This window comes from Mirounga angustirostris, unplaced genomic scaffold (assembly GCF_029215605.1).
Source record: "Mirounga angustirostris isolate CCGP_5_RB_7025 unplaced genomic scaffold, mMirAng1.0.hap1 SCAF_4, whole genome shotgun sequence".
Classification (NCBI taxonomy): domain Eukaryota; kingdom Metazoa; phylum Chordata; class Mammalia; order Carnivora; family Phocidae; genus Mirounga; species Mirounga angustirostris.
This window is the reverse complement of record NW_026991712.1, coordinates 1,536,813-1,558,638: the sequence shown is the minus strand read 5'-3', so window position 1 is coordinate 1,558,638 and position 21,826 is coordinate 1,536,813. Positions and strand designations below refer to the sequence as shown.

General features: G+C 48.6%; 1 protein-coding gene across 1 annotated transcript; it reads left to right on the top strand.

Annotated features, from left to right (window-relative positions):
- The first annotated feature begins 1,627 nt into the window (after positions 1-1,627).
- GML (glycosylphosphatidylinositol anchored molecule like) lies at positions 1,628-21,563 on the top strand. Its single transcript, XM_064587790.1, has 4 exons — positions 1,628-1,759; positions 3,961-4,049; positions 4,537-4,644; positions 21,109-21,563. The coding sequence occupies exons 2-4, from the start codon at positions 3,980-3,982 to the stop codon at positions 21,396-21,398; spliced, it is 468 nt and encodes a 155-aa protein (XP_064443860.1). The 5' UTR covers positions 1,628-1,759; positions 3,961-3,979; the 3' UTR covers positions 21,399-21,563.
- The last annotated feature ends 263 nt before the right edge of the window (positions 21,564-21,826 follow it).

Sequence of the window (21,826 nt, the reverse complement as noted above, 5' to 3'; positions counted from 1 at the left end):
AACATGTAACATACATTTTGTCCACTACTGACTTCAACTTTCTTTTAGTGTTGAGTCTACAATAAAATATATCCAACACGTTCGCAGTATAAACTCCCATCAGTTTCAAATATCCAAATAAATGAAACGAAGATATACGTTAAAAGGAACTGCAAGGAAGCTCTCTTGATATAATTACCTGCACGTTCTACACCTCCACACCTTTTTAAATACCACTGGGGCACTGAGAGTGTCAACACGCCCTGCACATCAGCAGAGAGAAGAGCTCCTCAGGGAGGGTCAGCACGCACCAGCCACCTGCACACGCCTCTCGGCTCCTCTCCCCCCCACCTGCACCTGCATCCCACCCAGCAGGGCCCCAAGCTGCGCCACGCGGGCACTGGGGCGGTAGGCCTTTCCCAGCAGGAAGGCTTCCTCCCTCGTGACTTCACCTTGCAGGAAGTCCTCCGGCCGGCTCTCGGTCAGGCAGTGCTCTGCCAAGGCAGCCAGGTCCCGGTGCTGCCTCCACCTGGGGCTCACCCGAGGTCCCTGCGCCCCCAGATGCTGCTCCTTATGTACTCGTTGACTCCCACCTCAAGAGCAACTTGGGGAAAGTGCCAGAACGTTGTCCACGCAGACAGTCCCTGCTCCTACCAGCGTCCGGACAAACGTGGGGGGAGGGGGGAGGTGCCCGAAGCCTCACGTGCACACAGGCTGCAGCGTGACCCAGGAACCTTGTGCCACGCCCAACCCCCACCCGTGCCCTCCCCGCAGAATCGGGTGGCCCCAAGGTGTGGGCAGTGAGGGGCGGGCCCCCAGCAGCGGAGCCCAGACCCCGGCGCCCTACTCCAGGCGACCCCCCAGGCACCGCGCAGTGCCTGCTCTTGCAGCCGGGTCTCGCGGCGGGGGGCATGGAGCGCTCATATCCAAAAGGACTCGAGAAAGTCCGAGCACCTTTTCCTGCACACCGGCCCGAGCAAGACTGAGTCCCAGGGACAATGGAGGAAACCGCCGCGTTCGCCAATTCACACCCTTGCAAACTCGCAGCCCCCTCCCCCAGCGCTCCCGGCAGAAGAGGGAAAGTACTTGGGACAGCGTGGTAACGACAAGGCGACAACACAGCCCGACACGGACGGCGCACGGGCCGCGGAGGGAAAGGCAGGCTCCACCCGGGTTCGTTAGGAAGGGCCGGAGGGCGGGCAGCCCAGGCCCTCGCTTCCCTCTCGGAAACGAAGAAACGGACGTCAGGGTCAGCCGGCACGAAGGGCCCGAAAGGAGCGGGCGCAGAGCCAGGGGAGGGGTGTCCTGGGAGGGGTCCTGGCGCGGCCGAGACCCCAGGGCAGAGGGATGCCCCCCACCCCAGGCCCGCCGCGGGCCACGCCCAGAACCCTCGCGAACCCGCCCCGCCGGCCCTCCCCTCCCCCTTCCCAGAGACACCCAACCTTCTCTCAGTGAACTGCCGCGCGGCTGGGCCTGTGAGGTAAGTCCCCGGAACCTACTGGAACCTTTCGCGCCTCCCGGCTCTGTGGGGGCGGGGCCTCCGATGCCTGCCGAAACTTCGGGAATCCCTAGAACCTGAGCGCGCAGGCGCACCGGCGCGCGCGCACGCGCAGAGACCCTCGGGAGTTGGCCACGCCCACGCAGACAGCCTGGGGGCCGTGCTCCTGCTGTGGGAAGCGCGCCTGTGGTGCGAGGGTCCTGCTGCTCGCCGGCTGCGGCTGTGCCTCCGAACCCCACTGTGCCCGCGGTCTCAGGCCGCGCCAGCCCAGGGTTCCAGAAGGTTCTCTGTGGTCGTCATGGGTCGTTGCGGACCGTGGGCTCAGGGAGCCGGCAGGGCGGAGTGGGAAGGGGCTGTCGTGGGCGGCGGCGGCGGGGCGTGGGGCGGGAGGCAGGCCGGCCCCACCGCCAGGGGTGGGTGGCACCGGCTGGGGGGGGGTCCTCGCAGGGTGGGGACAGCAGGGGTGCGGGCGGCCCCCGCCGACAGGGAGGGCGTCTCCCCCTGCGGCAACGGGGCATGCGCAAACAGGCGGCCCCCCCCACCTCAGCCAGGGGCTCCCCCCAACTGGGAGTTGGCCCGCCTCACATAGCGGCCTCCCCCTTTGAGGTGGCCACCACCCCTTCAGCAGGGTGGTCCCCTCTAGACAAGCGGTCACTCCCCCAGACAAGCGGCCCCGCCCCTCACTCCGGGGCTGCCCGAGTCAGGCGGCCGCCCCACCTCAGCCACGTGCTCCCCTCAGCGAGGCGGCCCCGCCCCTCAGCCAGGGGCTCCCCGCGTCAGGCGGCCTCTCCCCTCAGCCAGCTGCTCCCCCCTCCAGCTGGTGGCCAGCCTCCCTCAGGCAGGTGCTCCCCCCCCAAGGGCGGCGTGCAGCTCAGCCGAGTGCGCATCCCGCCCCCAGACGGGCGGCCATCAGCCCCCTCAGCAAGGTGCTTCCCCCAGACGGGCAGCAACCCCTTAGCCAGGTACTTCCCCCTTGGACAGGCGGCCCCCCGTCAGCCGGGTGCTCACCGCCCATGACCCGCGGCCCCTTTCCCAGGCAGATGCTTCTTCCTAGACGGGTGGCCCCTGATCAGGTGGGTGCTCCCCGACTGGTGGCCCCCCCGTTCAGCCAGGGATTCCCCCTCAAAAGGGCAGCCACCACCTCTCAGGAAGACGGTCCCCCACACACAGGTGGATGCCCCTCAGCCAGGGACACCCCCTCAGACAGGTGGCCAACCCCCCTCAGGGCGGTGGTCCCCCCCCCCCCCGGCCCCTCAGACAGGTGGCCCCCCCGTTCAGCCAGGGACACCCCCTCAGACAGGTGGCCAACCCCCCTCAGGAAGGTGGTTCCCCCCCCCGGCCCCTCAGACAGGTGGCCCCCCCGTTCAGCCAGGGACACCCCCTCAGACAGGTGGCCAACCCCCCTCAGGAAGGTGGTTCCCCCCCCCGCCCCTCAGACAGGTGGCCCCCATCCCCCCGCCCCCCTTCCCCACTCTCCATCACCTCAGGCGGGTGCTTCCCCCCAGTCAGGCACCCGCTCACAGCCTCGGTCTGTCACCTCTCCCTTCAGACAGGTGTCCGCCACTCTCAGGCAGGTGGCCTCCCTCCCCCTCAGGGAGACCCAGTCAGGCTCCCCCTCCAGGCAGGGGACACCCCCCCCATGCAGAGATGCATCCCCCTGAGCACTGGTGACTGCGCCTGACCCTGAGAAGGCAGACGGGGCGTCCAGGGAGACAAGCTGCTGGGGCAGGGGAGGCGGTTTCCCGAAGGGCCCTGGACACAGGGTTGGGGGTGCGGGTGGGGCCCCATGGGAACATAGTACAGAGGCAGGCACTGCCCGGTGCCTTGGGGGCCATCCTGGAGCAGAGGGCCAGGGTCTGGGCTCAGCTGTGGGGCCCCCAGCCCCTCCGTGGCCTGCCCTTCGGGGCCACCTGATTCCGCAGAGGCGGGCTGGGTAGCAGAACGTTCCTGGCGCGCACTGTGGCCCGCGTGCAAGTGAGGCTTCTGGCACCTTCCCTTCCCCCACGTTTGTCCAGATGCTGGTGGGAGCAGGGAACACACAGATGGACAGTGTTCTGGCACTTTCCCCAGGTTGCTCTTGAGATCAATGGGTACATAAGGAGAAGCATCTGGGGGTGCGTGGACCTTGGGTGAGCCCCAGGCGGAGGCGGCCCCAGGGCCTGGCTGTCTCGGCGGAACTCTGCCTGTTGGAGAGCAGGCAGGATGACTTCCCGCAACCTGAAGGCAGGAGTGACGAAGCCTTCCTGCTGGGAAAGGCCTACCCCCCCGTCCCTGCGTGGAGCAGCTTGGGGCCCTGCTGGGTGGGGATGCAGGGGCACGTGGGGCGAGGAGCCGAGACGTGCGTGCGGGTGGCTGGTGCGTGCTGACCCTCCCTGAGGAGCCCTGCTCTCTGCTCACGTGGGTCCGGCAGACACACGTCCTGTGAGGGGCGCTCCGTAGACACGGAGCCTGCTGACGTGCACCCTGCGTCTCCTCACCCATAGGTTCGAGTTCCTGCGAGAAATGATGCTTCTCTGTGCCTTGCTCCTAGCCGTTGGCTGGCCATTGGTCAGCAATCAAAATATATCAACTTGTAAGTATCCCCCCTGGCTGTCTGGGAGGCGATAAGAATGTATGTGTTATCCAGGGTCAGAGAACGAATTTGAGTGGAATTTCTGTCATCTTAGCCAGCAGAGCCCTCCGTCGCCAGTGCAATTGGTGGGCACAGGGTGGATTTGGAAGTGTCCCTGAGCTAGGAGAGGGTCAGGAGGGGGTTTCTAGATGCGGCCCTTCCTCATCTGGAGTGGGCAGGAGTGGCTGAGTCCAGCGACATCTGGGTGGGCACCGGCCCTCTAGGACTGTCAGGCTTCTTAGACAGATGAAGCTTATCTGCAGAGCGCAGGGTTCCCTCACTTGGTCTCTGGGAACAGGAGCAACTCCTGGCTTCTGCCCAGAAGCTAATCCTGCCTATAGCAGCGTGTCCTTTAAGGCAGGGGGGAGGGGTCACCTGCCAGGGGAGGGTGTAGCTGGCTGGTAACGGGCGGAAAACGCTGGAGCCTGATGCTGCTGTTTTCTCTCAGGGACCTACAATTTGAAATGCCATGATTGTTCGGTCATCAACACCTTCAGCTGTTCAACTGTACGGGTATGTGACTATGAAGTCAGGCGCTGTCTGATAGTCTCTATTCGTAAGTACCTGTCTTTCCTACACTTTGTGATTTAGTGAGTTGCAGGGAGCAGGTCCAATCTGTTCTTTCTCTGCACCCAGTCCCATGGCCCTTGGCCTGCTCTGCCCCCATCCTGGGAGCACATCCCAGGCACTAGGCTCTAACTGCCACCTCTTGGTTGTACCAAGTGCCGATGCCCGCACTGGGGACTCGGGCGGGAGCTAGGATCTGTCCTTTGTCCCTGCAGGGGGCACTGTAGTGTGCAGGTCTCGGCCTCTCAATAATGCGGCGATGTGGCTGGAATGGCCCTTGTGGTTCTTAATAGGATTGCAAGAGGCCCTCAGCAGTAACCATCAGGGGACTTTGAAATGACAGGGGTTGTCACTTACAAGTCTGGAGCTTACAAGGTGCTTCTGGAGGCACACAGCGATGTCCTGGGTAGTAGAGAGAGAGAGGTCATGGGCTGGGGGTTCTGCTTTTATCGGGGTCAAGGGTGGGGACCCAGGGTTTCTTGGGCCCATCTTTTATTGGTGAATTTAAAACATGAGCGTGGGGGGGTGTGCCTGAGTGGCTCAGTCGTTAAGCATCTGCCTTCGGCTCAGGTCATGATCCCAGGGTCCTGGGATCGAGCCCCGCATCGGGCTCCCTGCTCAGCGGGGAGCCTGCTTCTCCCTCTCCCACTCCCCCTGCTTGTGTTCCCTCTCTCGCTGTGTGTCTCTCTCTCTCTCAAATAAATAAAATCTTAAATAAATAAATAAATAAATAAAACATGAGAGTAGGACTTGAAAGCGCGGGAGGAGAAAACACAGGACACCCAAGTGGTCACCTATGGAAACCAACCAAGATCCCTAAAGCAAAGGAGCCTCAGGGGGTGGTGGTGTGGGGCTGCTGGCTCTTTATCTCGTCCAGTGGCTGGTGACTTGTTTATTCCAGATAGCCATCTTTGAAGTGGATGGCTTAGCAGTCAGGGCTTGTGGGGCACTTGCATTACAAAAGGAAAAAAGACCCACCATCAGGGCTACACTCCCTCTGGGAGACCTGGATGAGTTGTGCAGCCACACGTTGGGATGACTGCTCCCGAAGTGGGCCGTGGACTCTGTTTCCAAGCACCTCACCCTCTATGGCTCTGGGGTAGACTTGCCCAGAGAGAGCTTGCCTGAGGTCTGCAGGGCTGAGGTGAAGCAGAGACTTGCTCTGGAAGGTCACTGTGGTTTTCCACAGTGGCGGATAGCAGGGGACTGCGGCGTCTCCTCGCTTTATCCTGCTGCACGTCCATCCCTTCATCCCCATTGCCGGACCTTTGGACCAAGAGTGCTTCCCTTTTTTAAAAAAAATTTTATTGTTATGCTAATCACTATACATTACATCATTAGTTTTAGGTGAAGTGTTCCATGATTCATTGTTTGTGCATAACACCCAGTGCTCCATGCAGAATGTGCCCTCCTCAATACCCACCACCAGGCTAACCCATCCTCCCACCCCCCTCCCCTCTAGAACCCTCAGTTTGTTTTTCAGAGTCCATCGTCTCTCATGGTTCGTCTCCCCCCCCATTCCCCCCTTCATTCTTCCCCTCCTGCTATCTTCTTCTTTTTTTTTTTTTAGCATATATTGTATTATTTGTTTCAGAGGTACAGATTTGTGACTCAACAGTCTCGCACAATTCACAGCGCTTACCATAGCACATACCCTCCCCAGTGTCTATCACCCAGCCACCCCATCCCTGCCACCCCACCCCCCACTCCAGCAACCCTCAGTTTGTTTCCTGAGATTAACAATTCCTCATATCAGTGAGGTCATGTGATACATGTCTTTCTCTGATTGACTTATTTCGCTCAGCATAACACCCTCTACTTCCATCCACATTGTTGCAAATGGCAAGATCTCATTCCTTTTGATGGCTGCATAATATTCCATTGTGTATATATATACCACTTCTTCTTTATCCATTTATCTGTCGACGGACATCTTGGCTCTTTCCACAGTTTGGCTATCGTGGACATTGCTGCTATAAACATCGGGGTGCATGTACCCCTTCGGATCCCTACATTTGTATCTTTGGGGTAAATACCAAGTAGTGCAATTGCTGGGTTGTAGGGTAGCTCTATTTTCAACTTTCTGAGGCGCCTCTATACTGTTTTCCAGAGTGGCTGCACCAGCTTGCATTCCCACCAACAGTGTAGGAGGGTTCCCCTTTCTCCACATCCCCGCCAACATCTGTCGTTTCCTGACTTGTTAATTTAGCCATTCTGACTGGTGTGAGGTGATATCTCATTGAGGTTTTGATTTGGATTTTCCTGATGCCGAGCGACGTTGAGCACTTTTTCATGTGTCTGTTGGCCATTTGGATGTCTTTGGAAAAATGTCTGTTCATGTCTTCTGCCCATTTCTTGATTGGGTCATTTGTTCTTTGGGTGTTGAGTTTAAGAAGTTCTTTATAGATTTTGGATACTAGCCCTTTATCTGATATGTCATTTGCAAATATCTTCTCCCATTCTGTCAGTTGTCTTTTGGTTTTGTTGACTATTTCTTTTGCTGTGCAAAAGCTTTTTATCTTGATGAAGTCCCAATAGTTCATTTTTGCCCTTGCTTCCCTTGCCTTTGGCGGTGTGTTTAGGAAGAAGTTGCTGCGGCTGAGGTCGAAGAGGTTGCTGCCTGTGTTCTGCTTTAGGATTTGGATGGACTCCTGTCTCACATTGAGATCTTTCAACCATTTTGAGTCTATTTTTGTGTGTGGTGTAAGGAAATGGTTCAGTTTCATTCTTCTGCATGTGGCTGTCCAATTTCCCAACACCATTTGTTGAAGAGACTGTCTTTTTTTCATTGGACATTCTTTCCTGCTTTGTCAAAGATTAGTTGACCATAGAGTTGAGTGTCCATTTCTGGGCTCTCTAGTCTGTTCCATTGATCCATGTGTCTGTTTTTGTGCCAGTACCATACTGTCTTGATGATGACAGCTTTGTAATAGAGCTGGAAGTCTGGAATTCTGATGCCGCCAGCTTTGCTTTTCTTTTTCAACATTCCTCTGGCTATTCGGGGTCTTTTCTGGTTCCATACAAATTTTAGGATTATTTGTTCCATTTCTTTGAAAAATGTTGATGGTATTTTGATGGGGATTGCATTGAATGTGTAGATTGCTCTAGGTAGCATTGACATCTTCACAATATTTGTTCTTCCAATCCATGAGCATGGAACGTTTTTCATTTCTTTGTGTCTTCCTCAATTTCTTTCATGAGTATTTTATAGTTTTCTGGTACAGATCCTTTGCCTCTTTGGTTAGATTTATTCCTAGATATCTTATAGTTTGGGGTGCAATTGCAAATGGGATCGATTCCTTAATTTCTCTTTTTTCGGTCTTGTTGGTGTATAGGAATGCCACTGATTTCTGTGCATTGATTTTATGTCCTGCCACTTGACTGAATTCCTGTATGAGTTCTGGAAGTTTTGGGGTGGAGTCTTTTAGGTTTTCCACATAAAGTATCATATCATCTGCAAAGAGTGAGAGTTTGATTTCTTTTTTGCCGAGTTGGATGCCTTTTATTTCTTTTTGTTGTCTGATTGCTGTGGCTAGGACTTCTAATACTATGTTGAATAGCAGTGGTGATAGTGGACATCCCTGCCGTGTTCCTGACCTTAGGGGGAAAGCTCTCAGTTTTTCCCCATGGAGAATGATATTCGCTGTGAGTTTTTCATAGATGGCTTTTATGATCTTGAGGTTTGTACGCTCTATCCCTATACTTTGAAGAGTTTTGATCAAGAAAGGATGCTGTACCTTGTCAAATGCTTTTTCTGCATCTATTGAGAGGATCATATGATTCTTGTTCTTTCTTTTATTAATGTATTGTATCACGTTGATTGATTTGCAGATGTTGAACCAACCTTGCAGCCCAGGGATAAATCCCACTTGGTCGTGGTGAATAATCCTCTTAATGTACTGTTGTATCCTATTGCCTAGAATTTTGGTGAGAATTTTTGCATCCATGTTCATCCAGGATATTAGTCTGTAATTCTCCTTTTTGATGGGGTCTTTGTCTGGTTTTGGCATCAAGGTAGTGGTGGCCTCATAAAATGAGTTTGGAAGTTTACCTTCCATTTCTATTTTTTGGAACAGTTTCAGAAGAATAGGTATTAATTCTTCTTTAAATGTTTGGTAGAATTCCCCTGGGAAGGCCTCTGGCCCTGGGGATTTTTGATTACTGCTTCAATTTCCTTAGTGGTTACAGATCTGTTCAGGTTTTCTATTTCTTCCTGGTTCAGTTTTGGTAGTTTATACATCTCTAGGAATGCATCCATTTCTTCCAGGTTATCTAATATGCTGGCATAGAGTTGCTCATAATATGTTCTTATAATTGTTTGTATTTCTTTGGTGTTGGTTATGATGTCTCCTTTTTCATTCATGATTTTGTTGATTTGGGTCATTTTTCTTTTTGATAAGTCTGGCCAGGGGTTTATCAATCTTGTTAATTCTTTCAAAGAACCAGCTCCTAGTATTGTTGATCTGTTCTACTGTTCTTTTGGTTTCTATTTCATTGATTTCTGCTCTGATCTTTATTATTTCTCTTCTCCTACTGGGTTTAGGCTTTATTTGCTGTTCTTTCTCCAGCTCCTTTAGGTGGAGGGTTAGGTTGTATATTTGAGACCTTTCTTGTTTCTTGAGAAAGGCTTGTATTGCTCTATACTTTCCTCTTAGGACTGCCTTTACTGTATCCCAAAGATTTTGAACAGTTGTGTTTTCATTTTCATTTGTTTCCATGATTTTTTTTTAAAGATTTTATTTATTTATTTGACAGAGAGATAGAGGGCACAAGTAGACAGAGCGGCAGGCATAGGGAGAGGGAGAAGCCGGCTTTGTGCTGAGCAGGGAGCCGGATGTGGGGCTTGATCCCAAGACCCCAGGATCATGACCTGAGCCGAAGGCAGCCACTTAACCGTCTGAGCCACCCAGGCGCCCGTTTCCATGAATTTTTTAAATTCTTCTTTAATTTCCTGGTTGACCCATTCATTCCTTAGTAGGATGCTCTTTAGCCTCCATGTATTTGAGTTCTTTCCGACTTTCCTCTTGTGATTGAGTTCTAGTTTCAAAGCATTGTGGTCTGAAAATGTGCAGGGAATGATCTTAATCTTTTGGTACCAGTTGAGACCTGATTTGTGACCTAGGATGTGATCTTTTCTGGAGAATGTTCCATGGGCACTAGAGAAGAATGTGTATTCTGTTGCTTTGCGATGGAATGTTCCGAATCTATCTGTGAAGTCCATTTGGTCCAGTGTGTCATTTAAAGTCTTTATTTCCTTGTTGATCTTTTGCTTAGATGATCTATCCATTTCAGTGAAGGGGGGGTGTTAAAGTCCCCCACTATTATTGTATTGTTGTCGATGTGTTTCTTTGCTTTTGTTATTAATGGGCTTATATAATTGGCTGCTCCTATGTTAGGGGCATAGAAATTTACAATTGTTAGATCTTCTTGTTGGATAGACCCTGTAAGTAGGATATAATGTCCTTCTTCATCTCTTATTACAGTCTTTGGTTTAAAATCTAATTTGTCTGATACAAGGATTGCCACCCCAGCTTTCTCTTGGTGTCCATTAGCATGGTAAATGGTTTTCCACCCCCTCACTTTCAATCTGGGAGTGTCTTTGGGTCTAAAATGAGTCTCTTGCAGACAGCATATCGATGGGTCTTGTTTTTTAATCCAATCTGATAGCCTGTGTCTTTTGATTGGGGCATTTAGCCTATTTACATTCAGGGTAACTATTGAAAGATAGGAATTTAGTGCCATTGTGTTGCCTGTAAGGTGACTGTTACTGTATATTGTCTGTGTTCCTTTCTGGTCTATGTTGCTTTTAGGCTCTCTCTTTGCTTAGAGGACCCCTTTCAAGATTTCTTGTAGGGCTGGTTTCGTGTTTGCAAATTCCTTTAGTTTTTTTTGTCCTGGAAGCTTTTTATCTCTCCTTCTATTTTCAAGGACAGCCTAGCTGGATATAGTATTCTTGGCTGGCTGCATATTTTTCTCCTTGAGTGCTCTGAATATATCATGCCAGTCCTTTCTGGCCTGCCAGGTCTCTGTGGATAGGTCTGTTGCCTATCTAAATCTAATGTTTCTACCATTGTAGGTTACATATCTCTTCTCCCTAGCTGCTTTCAGGATTTTCTCTGTCTCTGAGACTCATAAGTTTTACTATTAGATGTCGGGGTGTCGACCTATTTTTATTGATTTTGAGAGGGGTTCTCTGTGCCTCCTGGATTTTGATGCCTGTTCCCTTCCCCAAATTAGGGAAGTTCTCTGCTATAATTTGCTCCAATATACCTGCTCCTCTCTCTCTTTCTTCTTCTTCTGGGATCCCAATTATTCTAATGTTGTTTCGTCTTATGGTATCGCTTATCTTATTCTGCCCTCATGATTCAGTAGTTGTTTATCTCTCTTTTTCTCAGCTTCTTTATTTTCCATCATTTGGTTTTTATATCACTAATTCTCTCTTATGCCTCACTTATCCTAGCAGTTAGCACCCCCATTTTTGATTGCACCTCATTAATAGTCTTTTTGATTTCAACTTGGTTAGATTTGAGTTCTTTTATTTCTCCAGAAAGAGTTTCTCTAATAACTTCCATGCTTTTTTCAAGCCCAGCTAGTATCTTTTAAATCATCACTCTGAACTCTAGTTCGGACATCATACTAAGGTCCGTACTGAGTTAGGTCCCTGGCAGTCAGTACTGCCTCTTGTTCTTTTTGTTGAGGTGATTTTTTCCATCTTGTCATTTTGTCCAGAGGAGAATAGATGAATGAGAGAACAAAATGCTAACAGGGTAACAACATCCCCAGAAAATATACTCTAATCAGAAAAGACCTGAAGCCAGGGGAAAAGAAAGGGAAAGAAAGAAAAAAGAAAAAGAAAAAAAAAAAGAAATAGATGAAAACAAACACAGAACAAAACAAAACAAAAAAAACAGAATATGATCAAATATGATCAGGGTGGTGCATAGATTAGTGCCACACACTAGATTTTGGGTGTATTTTGGTCTGTTAGAAGAAAGTGCCCCCCAAAATTTTAAAGAAAGAAAAACTTATATATGTACAAAAATAAGGGTTAATACAATGAAGGGTTGGAATGCGACTGTAAAGATGAAAATTATAAAAACCTTTATAAAAGTAATTGATAAGAAGTTGTTTGAAAAAAGAAAGAAGAGGATTTTTAAAAGAAGAGAAAAGGAGAGAATGTGATCAGGCAGGAGACTAGAACAAAGCCATACACTAGAGATTTAGGGTATATTTTGATTTGTTAGAAGAAACTGTATCTCAAAATTTTAAAGAGCGAAGAAGGTATATATATATGCCAAAAATAAGGGTAACTACTATGAAGGGATAGAATATGACTCTAAAAATGAAAAATAAAAATGTTTTTTAAAAAAGGGATTGATAAGATGTTGGTTGAAAAAGGGGAAAGAAAAATTAAAAAAAGGACAGTTAAAAAAAATTAACTTTGAAAGACTAAAGAATCATGGTAAAAAAGCCATGAATTCTATGTGCAGTATTCCCCTAGCGCTGGAGTTCTGCCGTTCTCATTGATTGGTGAACTTGGTCTTGGCTGGCTGTTCTTGCTGATCTTCTGGGGGAGGGGCCTGTTGCCGAGGTTCCGAATGTCTTTGCCGGACGCAGAATTGCCCTACCCTTACCCATCTGGACTAAGTAATCTGCTTGGGTTTGCTCTCTGGAGCTTTTGTTCCCTGCAAGCTTTCCGTACAGCTTTGGAGGACGAGAGTGAAAAAGGCGGCCTCCCAATCTCTGCCCCGGGGAGCCGAGAACTCGGGGCCCCGCTCTTCAGTGCGCCCCCAGAGAAAAGCAGTCAGTCACTCCCGTCTCCCCAGTCTCCGGCCGCACTCCGTGCTCACCCGGCCTATGACCGAGCATTTCTATCTCTGGCTCACGACCCCATGTGGAGTCTCCAAACCCAGCAGATCCCTGCGGTGCACTCCCGCGCTGCTCCTCCCGGGGGAGGAAGGTGAGTCTCCCCAGATCTGCCGCTTGTTGGGTCCCTGCTGGAGGAGCAGTGGCCTGACTGCCATGGATCATGGTTTATGGCAACCCCGAGCTGAGAGCCCGCTCCGGCTCCGATACCTGGGAGCTCTGCCGCACTCAGGCACCCCCGGTCTTTCTGTGACCCTGAGGGTCCTGAGAACACACCGTCCCACGAGGGTTCCACCCCCGCTCAGCCACTGGAGCGACGTCCCTCAGCGGAACCAACTTCTAAAAGTTCCGATTTTGTGCTCCGCGGCTCTCTCACTTGCCAGAAGTGGCCGCCGGAGGCCCCTCCCCCGCCGTCTATCCTCCCGAATATCGCCTCGGATTCACTTCGCACTTCCTACCTTCCAGAAACTAGGCGCTTTTCTGTTCAGAGAGTTGCTGCTATTCTTTTCTTCGATCTCCTGTTGAGGTTGTAGGTGTTCAGAATGGTTTGATCCCTATCCAGCTGAATTCCTGGGACCAGAGGAAATCCAGGTCTCCTACTCCTCTGCCATCTTGCTCCGCCCCCTCTCCCAAGAGCGGTTCCTAAGAGCACAGTCATTGCTTGGCTGCTGGGCTGCAGAGGTGACAGGTGTGTGGGCGAGCACTTCAGACATCTCTGTAAGAGTTCTCTCTGCATGGCCCGGAACGGGAGAAGCATGGCATCGATATTTTCCTGCCAAGTGGGCTCTTCCCCCAGCCTCAGCTCCAAGTATTAGACCTGGTTCTGGACTATCCTTCTGATCGCCAGCCTGCCCTTGATACACGTCCATCTCTCAGCTCCTCCCCCAGTCATGGAAGCTAGAACACCTGGATTTAATAACTGACCCCCATAGGGCTTCAGGGGCTCAGTTTTCCCAAATGGCCCTGGTGGATACCGAGACAATGAGTTGACAAGAGCCTTCAGAGGGCTGGAATGCTTACATATTTTCCCCTGCAGGATATTTGCTGACTTCTGGGGTTGTGCAGGTAAACGGAACACCTCTTTGGAAAAATTCTGAACCTCAGAGACTGAGCTTCGACCCACACTCAAACTCAGTGATGTCTCAGCGATGGACAGACACAGTCCCCGGAACACAACAGAGACCCCAGAAAGAGTTCTACACACATATGCCCGAGTGATTTTGGGCAACGGTGCAAACACAGTCGGTGGAGAAAGATAGCCTCTTCAACTTGATCGGGCAAAAGTGAATCTTGACCTAAACCTCAAATCGTATTCAAAACTTACCTCCAAAGGATCATGGGCTAAATGTAAAAGGTAAAATCTACAACTTTTAGGAAAAGAGAGCACAGAGGAGAAAGTCGTTGGTATCTGTGGCTAGGCAAAGAGAACCTAGCCTTGATGACAAAGCACGACCAATAAGAAGGGAATTGCTGACATGGGACGTGCACCAGTGATCAATATTTCCGTGTGGAAGGCCCTGTTCAGAAGAGGGAAAGGCAGGCTCCAGACCAGGAGGAAAAGCGCACAAACCACATATTCAACAAAAGACTGATGTCTTGAGCATATATATACACAGCTTGCACAATTCAACAGCAAAAATGCAGCCAATCTCATTAGAACAAGGCCAAAGACATAAAGAGATATTTCACCAATGTGGATTCACATGTAGCAGGTAAACCCATGAGCAGATTTTCAATGAACATCTTTGGCCACTAGGATAATGAAAATTGACAAACAGTGTTAGATATCATGAATCAGAGTGGCCAAAGTAAAAAAGAGTGACCATCCCAAATGCTGGCCAGGATGGTAAAGAAACCAGATTTTTTTTTTAAAGATCTTATTTCTCTATTTGACAGAGAGAGAGACAGCGAGAGAGGGAACACAAGCAGGGGGAGGGGGAGAGGGAGAAGCAAGCTTCCCGCTGATGCAGGGCTTGATCCCAGGACCCTGGGTTCATGACCTGAGCTGAAGGCAGACGCTTAATGACTGAGCCACCCAGGTGCCCCAAGAAACCAGATTTTCATACCTTGCCAGTGACAATGAAAAGTGGGGCAGCCAAGATGGGGACCACCATCCAGTTTCTTAAAAACTAACCGCACAGCTACCATACATCCCCAAAATTGCACTTCTGAGGGTTTCCCCCAGAGTAATTAGACAAAACAATGCATGGTTGTTGATGGCAGATTAATTTGTAACACGTCACCCCCAGACTCATCCTGGGTGTTCTTCAGTGTGTAAAAGGTAAAGAAACCATGGTACATCTGCCCCGTGGGTATTCCTCAGCAGTAAAAAAAGAGCAGATATTGATACATCAACCTGAATGAATGTCTGGGGAATTACACTGCACGAGAAAGGCCAACCCCATGGTCCATGGTCCCTGTTAGAGGCCATTCTTGAAATGACCAACTTAGAGAAGTGGACCCCAGATTAGTTTTGTGCACATGGGGAGAGGGGTCCATGGCAGGGCATTTGGGTGGGAAAGATGTCAGTGCGTCCATATGAGGGATGATTATGGTGATACAACTGTTCTTTCTCCTTACTATTTTAAAAGCCAGTGGCCTGGTTGTGATAGTGTACTATGGTCTTGCAAGATGTTATCATTGGAAGTGACTGAGTAAAGCTATACAGGATCTTTCTGTATTACCTGCAAGTGCTTTGAATATCCAATTGTCAGAAGTAAAACGTTTAACAGAAAAGCAATTTAAAATCTAACATACCATTACTTACATTAACATTAAAATGGCTACACTTAGAAACCCAAGACTTTCAGAGTACACAGAAATTAATATATTCTGCTTAATAGAGGCATGCTTTAAAATGAGAATGTAGGGACGCCTGGGGGGCTCAGTCAGTTAAGCGGCTGCCTTCGGCTCAGGTCATGATCTCAGGGTCCTAGGATCGAGTCCATGTCGGGCTCCCTGCTCAGGGGGAGTCTGCTTCTCCCTCTGCCTGCCGCTCCTCCTGCTTGTGTGTGTGCCCTCTCTCTCTGACAAATAAATTTTTAAAAAACTTAAAAAATAATAATAATAAAATGAGAATGTAGGGGCTCCTGGGTGGCCCAGTCGGTTAAGTGTCTGGCTTTGGCTCAGGTCATGATCTCAGCGTCCTGGCATCAAGCCCTGCGTCAGGCTCCCTGCTCAGCGGGTAGCCTGCCTCTCCCTCTCCTCCCCACCTGTGCTCTCTGTCACTCTCTCTCAAATAAATAATTAAAATCTTTAAAAAATAATAAAAGGAATGTAAAAAGTTTGCAAATAAAATATAGAATGTGGTATACAACTTAAATATTGGCCAAAGAAAGCTCTTCCACCCACACTGAGGCAAAGGAACAATAACAAAGAATGTCACTTGTGTGAAGAGCATCACTGTATGGAGAGGAAGGGGTAAGAAAACCTGGAAGAAACCACCGTGTAAATGCCCACACGCCCAATAACAGGATGAAGATACACACAGAAAAATCCTCCATAGAATTTAGGAACTGTAGGTAGATCCACAATCACAGCGTGATTGTTGTTCATACCTCTCTCCCCATAGCTTCTAGGTGCCAGAGCAAGGAGGCAAAACTTACTGCCGCTGTACAGCCCCGGTGGAAGAATTCTTTCTGTAAAGGATCAGAGAGCAAACGTGTTCAGCTTTGTAAGCCATCTAGTCCTAGTTGCAAGTACCCAGCACTGCCCGTGAGGAGGTGAAAGCAGCCACAGAGGATGGGGACACATAGTGATCATCCCTATGTCCCAACAAATCTTGACTGCTAGACGCAGCTGGTGGACTGGGGTTGTCCCGCAGGCTCTTGTTTGCCAGCCTCAGCTCCAGAAGGTCTGAGCGATGCCGTTTACAGACCAGGAGTGATCATTATATATATAGCAGCAGAGCCACACAGGAGCAAGTACACGCACTTCACAAGGTCGCTTATGACGTTTGCAACAAGGACTGAAATTATTTCGTTCCTTCTCTGTTACGGTGGAATTAAACTAGAAATCATGACTCAGAAGAGAACTGGGAAATCCTCCGCTTCTTAGGAATTATTACCAATCACCAAAAGAGAAACCACAACAGAAATGAGAAAATACTGAGTGTCTCAATGATTAGAAAGCTATGACGTGGGAAAAACGAGTGGAGAGCCGAGAGCCAAATAAGGGAACACTCCCAGCATCTAGTAGAGGAGATAAAGGGTGAAAAGGCCCTAGGCTTCCACTCAGAAAGGTAGGAGGAGAATAGGAAATCCACCCAAAGCGATGAGGAAGGAAATGTAAAGAGGATAGCAGAAATCCTTGAAATAGGAAGACAAAAACAACACAAAACAGATAAGATCCCCACAAAGCCAATAGCTGGTTCTTTGGAAGGATTCATAGTATTGGTAAAACAGTAGGAGAAATCAAAGGCAGAAACATAAAATTCATAATTTCATTATCAGAAATGAAAAGGGAGGCAACCCTGAGACCGTACAGACCTTGTATAGATAATAAGAGCCATTATGAATAGCCTTCTTGTGATCAATCTGAGCTGCGTGATGAAATGAACAGTACCTTGAAAAACACATTTTAACTACATCTGACCCACAATGACATCGTAAAGCTGAAGTGTCCTGACTCATTTCTGGAAAACCTACCCGAGTAGAGAGTGCTTCTCTGGTAAATTCCCCACTAGCTTTATAGGAGAAATCAGCCCAATCTTCAACAAACGCTTCCAGAGAATAAACAAGGAGGATTGCTCCCCAATACATTCCCCCTGCCCGATGACAGCCTAACCCCAACCCAAAAGCCCAGCGAAGACACTGGAAGAATGGAAATCACAGATGATCCTCTCTTATGACCAGAGATATAAAAATACTAGCCAAATCGGAATAGAATCCTACTGTCAATAAGTTCTACCCCACCCAGCGTGATGCAGTATCCTGCACGGGGTCGTGGAACAGGAAGAGTGTTAAGGAAAAATGAATGAAATCTGAATAAAGTGTGGAGTTGAGTTAATAAGAATTTATCAGTGGTCATTCGTTGTGTTTGACAGATGTGCCATAGGACAGTAAGTAATGAGAGACTAGAGGGGATTGGGTGTGCGGTGTGTAGAACACACACACGCATAGTCCGGCAATGGCCTGGATCCAAGGTCAGTACTCCAAGATCAGTTCAAAAAAATCAATTGTATTTTTATACAACAACAAATTCAAGATGAAATTTTCAGGAAACCCGTAGCATTTTAAAAAGCACCACAATAGCTAGAAATGCAACCAGATCTCTCCAAGATTTCCACATCGAAACAGCAAAAACACAAATGAAATGGAAGACTTAAATAAACGGATACACCAGGCTTATGGATGGTGAAACCCGGTAGAGGTAAGATGGCTGTTCTCCCCAAATTAATCTAAAGTTTCCATCATATTCCAGTCAGAGTCTCAGCAGGTCAATGTGTGTGAGTGTGTGTGTGTCTGCATGTGCGCCCGTGCATTTGCGAGTGGGTGTGCACGTTGATTCCAAATATCCGAATGTTTATGGAAATATGAAGGGCTAGGAATGTCCAAGGCAATCGTGTGGAAGAGGAGAAAAGCTGGAGGACTTGCACTCTTAACTCTCAAGATTATTTATATCATTTCGTCAGTCATTTTGACAGTCTGATGTTGGTGTCATGGTTGAAAAATAGACCTGTAGAGGAGAAAAGAGATCTCACAGGTATCTAGTTACATGCTTTCTGACAAGGTTGGCCCTGCAGGTATTGGGGAAAGATGCTTGTCTGTACTCACCACTGGTGGGTAGATGAGATCTTATTCGCTACTTCACACAAAAGAAGCAGGTTCAGGTGCTTTGCGGATCTCCATGTAAATACTAAAAGAGCCAGGGGCTACTAGGTATTTATCCAAAGAACACAAATATAGTGATTTGAAGGGGCACATGCACCCCAATGTTTGTAGCAGCAATGTCCACAATACCCAACATATGGAAAGCGCCCAGATGTGGATTGACAGATGATAAAGAAGATGTGGTCTATATATACAATGGAATATTACTCAGCCACCCAAAAGAATGAAATCTTGCCAGTTGCAACGACGTGGATGTAATTAGAGGGTATTAACTAAGTGAAATAAGTCAGAGAAAGACAATACCATATGATCTCACTCATACGTGTAATTTAAGAAACGAAGCAGGTGAATGTAGGGGAAGAGAAGGAAACATAAAATAAGATGAAAGCAGAGATGGAAGCAAACCATAAAAGACTCTTAACTGTAGGAAAGAAACTGAAGGTTGCTGGATGGGAGGTGGTTGGGGGATGGGGTAACTGGGAGATGGGCATTAAGGAGGGCACTTGCTATGATGAGCACTGGGTGCTGTATGCTACTGATTAATTAAATTCCACCTCTACAACTAATAATACACTACGTTATCTAAATTGAATTTAAATAAAAATTTTAAAAATGTTAGTTGAAAGATGCCCTCTAGTGGTGCCTGGTTGGCTCCAATCAGTTAAACTTCTGCATTCGGCTCAGGTCATGATCCCAGCGTTCTGGGATTGAACCCCTCATCGGGCTCCCTGCTCGGCAGGGGAGTCTGCTGCTCCCTCTCCCTCTGCCTCTCCCCCAGCTTGTGCGTGCAATCACTCTCTCATTCACTCTCTCAAATTAAAAACAAATCTTTTTAAAAAGATGCTTTCTAAAATAAAAAAAAGAATGAGGGTTTTTTTTTTTTTTAAGAGAAATGTAGAAGAATATCTTTGTATCCTTGGATAATTATGAGTAAGAAAAGCGAACAGTATAGTGCTGGTCACATGTGGGAAAAGTGGCAAATGGGATTACATAAAAATTCACTTCTATCCCCGAGAAAATACGGAAAGACTGTGAAAACGATGCCACAGATGAAGAGAAAGCCCGTCAAAACACTGTCTGCTCAGGAGCTTGTATTCAGTATATAGAATGAACTTCGTCCTATAAATGAACAATTGAACAAGCAGATCATTGGGTAGAAATTTGAGCAAAAAGGCTTGAAGTCTGTTTACCAGAAAATGATGCCCAAATGGGTAATAAATCTATGAAAAGATGCTCAACGTCATCGTTTTTGGTGGAAACGCAACTCAAAACCATGATACGGTAACCCCAAAAGAATGATTAAACATTCACAAACGACCACTCATGTGGTGGCAAGATTTCAAAGTGTACACGATCCTTTGGAGTGTAAATAGGTACAACCGTTCTGGAAAACTCTTCAGCGGCATCTGCTAAAGCCATACATATGCATCGTAAAGACTCAGCATTACCACCTGTAAAGAACTCACACATGCTCACCTCAAGATGAGGACAAGCATATTCCTTGCAGCACTCTTTGGGGATAGACAAGAGCCAGAAACAATCCTAATGTCCATCAACCATCAACCGTGGAATATTCATCAGTGGAAAAGTATACAACTATGAGAGTAAACAATATACAACGGGGCCATAGAAGGGGTGGATTTCCCAAACACAAAGTAGAGAAAAGAAGCCAGACACCAAAAGAAACAATGCAGGATTTCATAATCACAAAGTTCAACAGACAAAATTAACATACAGGCTTACAAATGGAGACATTTCTTATCTTTGGCCTTGGCTGCTTATAGTGCCTGATGGAGGGACAGAAGCAGGAAACGAGGGTTTTCATCCAGTTCTGTTTCTGGAACTTGATGTTGGTTATATGGTTATGAGCAACACTTCATGAAAATCCGGTCGGCCGTCGACTTACAAATATGCACTCTACAGTACAGTACTGAACTTTCTAAAGTCCGTTACATGGCAAATAAAGAAAAGCAAGTGACTGGAGCCAGTTGTTCGTTCCTTCTCTTTAACCCCAGAGCCATGAATGGATACATCAACTGTGGCAAGTTCCAGGGAGAAAGCACGGTGTAAACACTGGGGTCACCAGGGGAACAGAACTCATGAATGAGAGCCGAGGAATTGAACTCAAGGACTCTCGAAGGAGGCCTCAGAACGAGCCAGTGGCATTGGTTGGCTGAGGCTATTGGGTGTGCCCACCAGGGAAGGTCATCACAGTAGTTGCGGGACCCTCCTTGGGACAGAGCGTCCAGTCTGTGCAGGGGGGCAGGTTGGCATTAAGCGTGCATCGACATTTATATGTTGGGCCTGGAGCTGGGAACATCTGGCCGAGGGGCCACTCCAACTGCAGAAACTCAGATGAGGGCCACACTTCCAGGGGCACTCCACTTCAGGGGCTGTGTGATCCTGTGGGACATAAGCAATTCTATTTATAGAGCCCTGGAATTCTTAGGACAAATAACGAACAGGGCATTTCACGTGTACAGCTATGCGCCAAGGTGCCATCCTACTATTTAGGGAGAGCCCGAGGCAGAGACGAGGTGGCAGTGTAGACAGAAAAACATCTCCAGAAGTTGTTCAGGGAGGAACCAGACCCTCCAGTGGCCTTACTTGGACATTCTTTATCAGTGAAGAATTCTAGGCAACGTAGCATTTGCGGATGTAGAGTGCGGGCATGGAGCTAGCTAGTACTGGGTGAAGTGTGCTTTGATATTTGCAAGCAGAAAACTGAAATCAATTATTTTCATCTCTATCTTTAGGTTTGAATGTTCGGGAACTATACGTTTACAAGAACTGTACATCCGGCTGCACTTTTTTATATCCATCCCAAATACCTCCTGAAGCCCCGAGAGTCCTTAAAACTAATAGTTTTTATTTTGTTCATTGTTGTCATAGTATGACTTGCAATGAGGGAGGACCTACTAATTTCGAGAGGGATATCCTACCCGATTATACAATTGAGGAGGAGTTAGAAGGAACTGTGCGCCTGGGGGAGTCAACATTTTTCCTGAGTGTTGCCTCCATCCTAGTCAGCAATATACTGACATGAGAAGCCCTCTTGGAGGGCCTGATCTCTCCCCCCATTCCTCAGAGCAAGTTCACTCTCCTTTCCTCCCTTGTGAGCCAGGGACCCTGACCCACAGGCCTCCCAGTTGGCCGGTTACCCCTTTCCAGCTTATTTCAAGAGAGAAATAAAGAACATCATTGTTTGGGTACTGCTTACCCGGAGATTTCTTTGTGGTTTTAGCGTTTGATCTGTTTGTTCCTCTTTAGACATCATCTCACAAGTAGAGCAAAACCTGTTGCCACTTTAGCTTACAGAGATCGAGTCTTCAGATGAAAATCAGAACAGTTACAGGGGACAGTGCACGTGTCGGCTGAAAGAGCGGTCCCAGCTATGCCCAGACCACAGGCAGCAGAGGCCACCTGAGGCTCCATGCTTCCGGTTTCAGGTCGGGACGATGGTCGCAGGAGGGT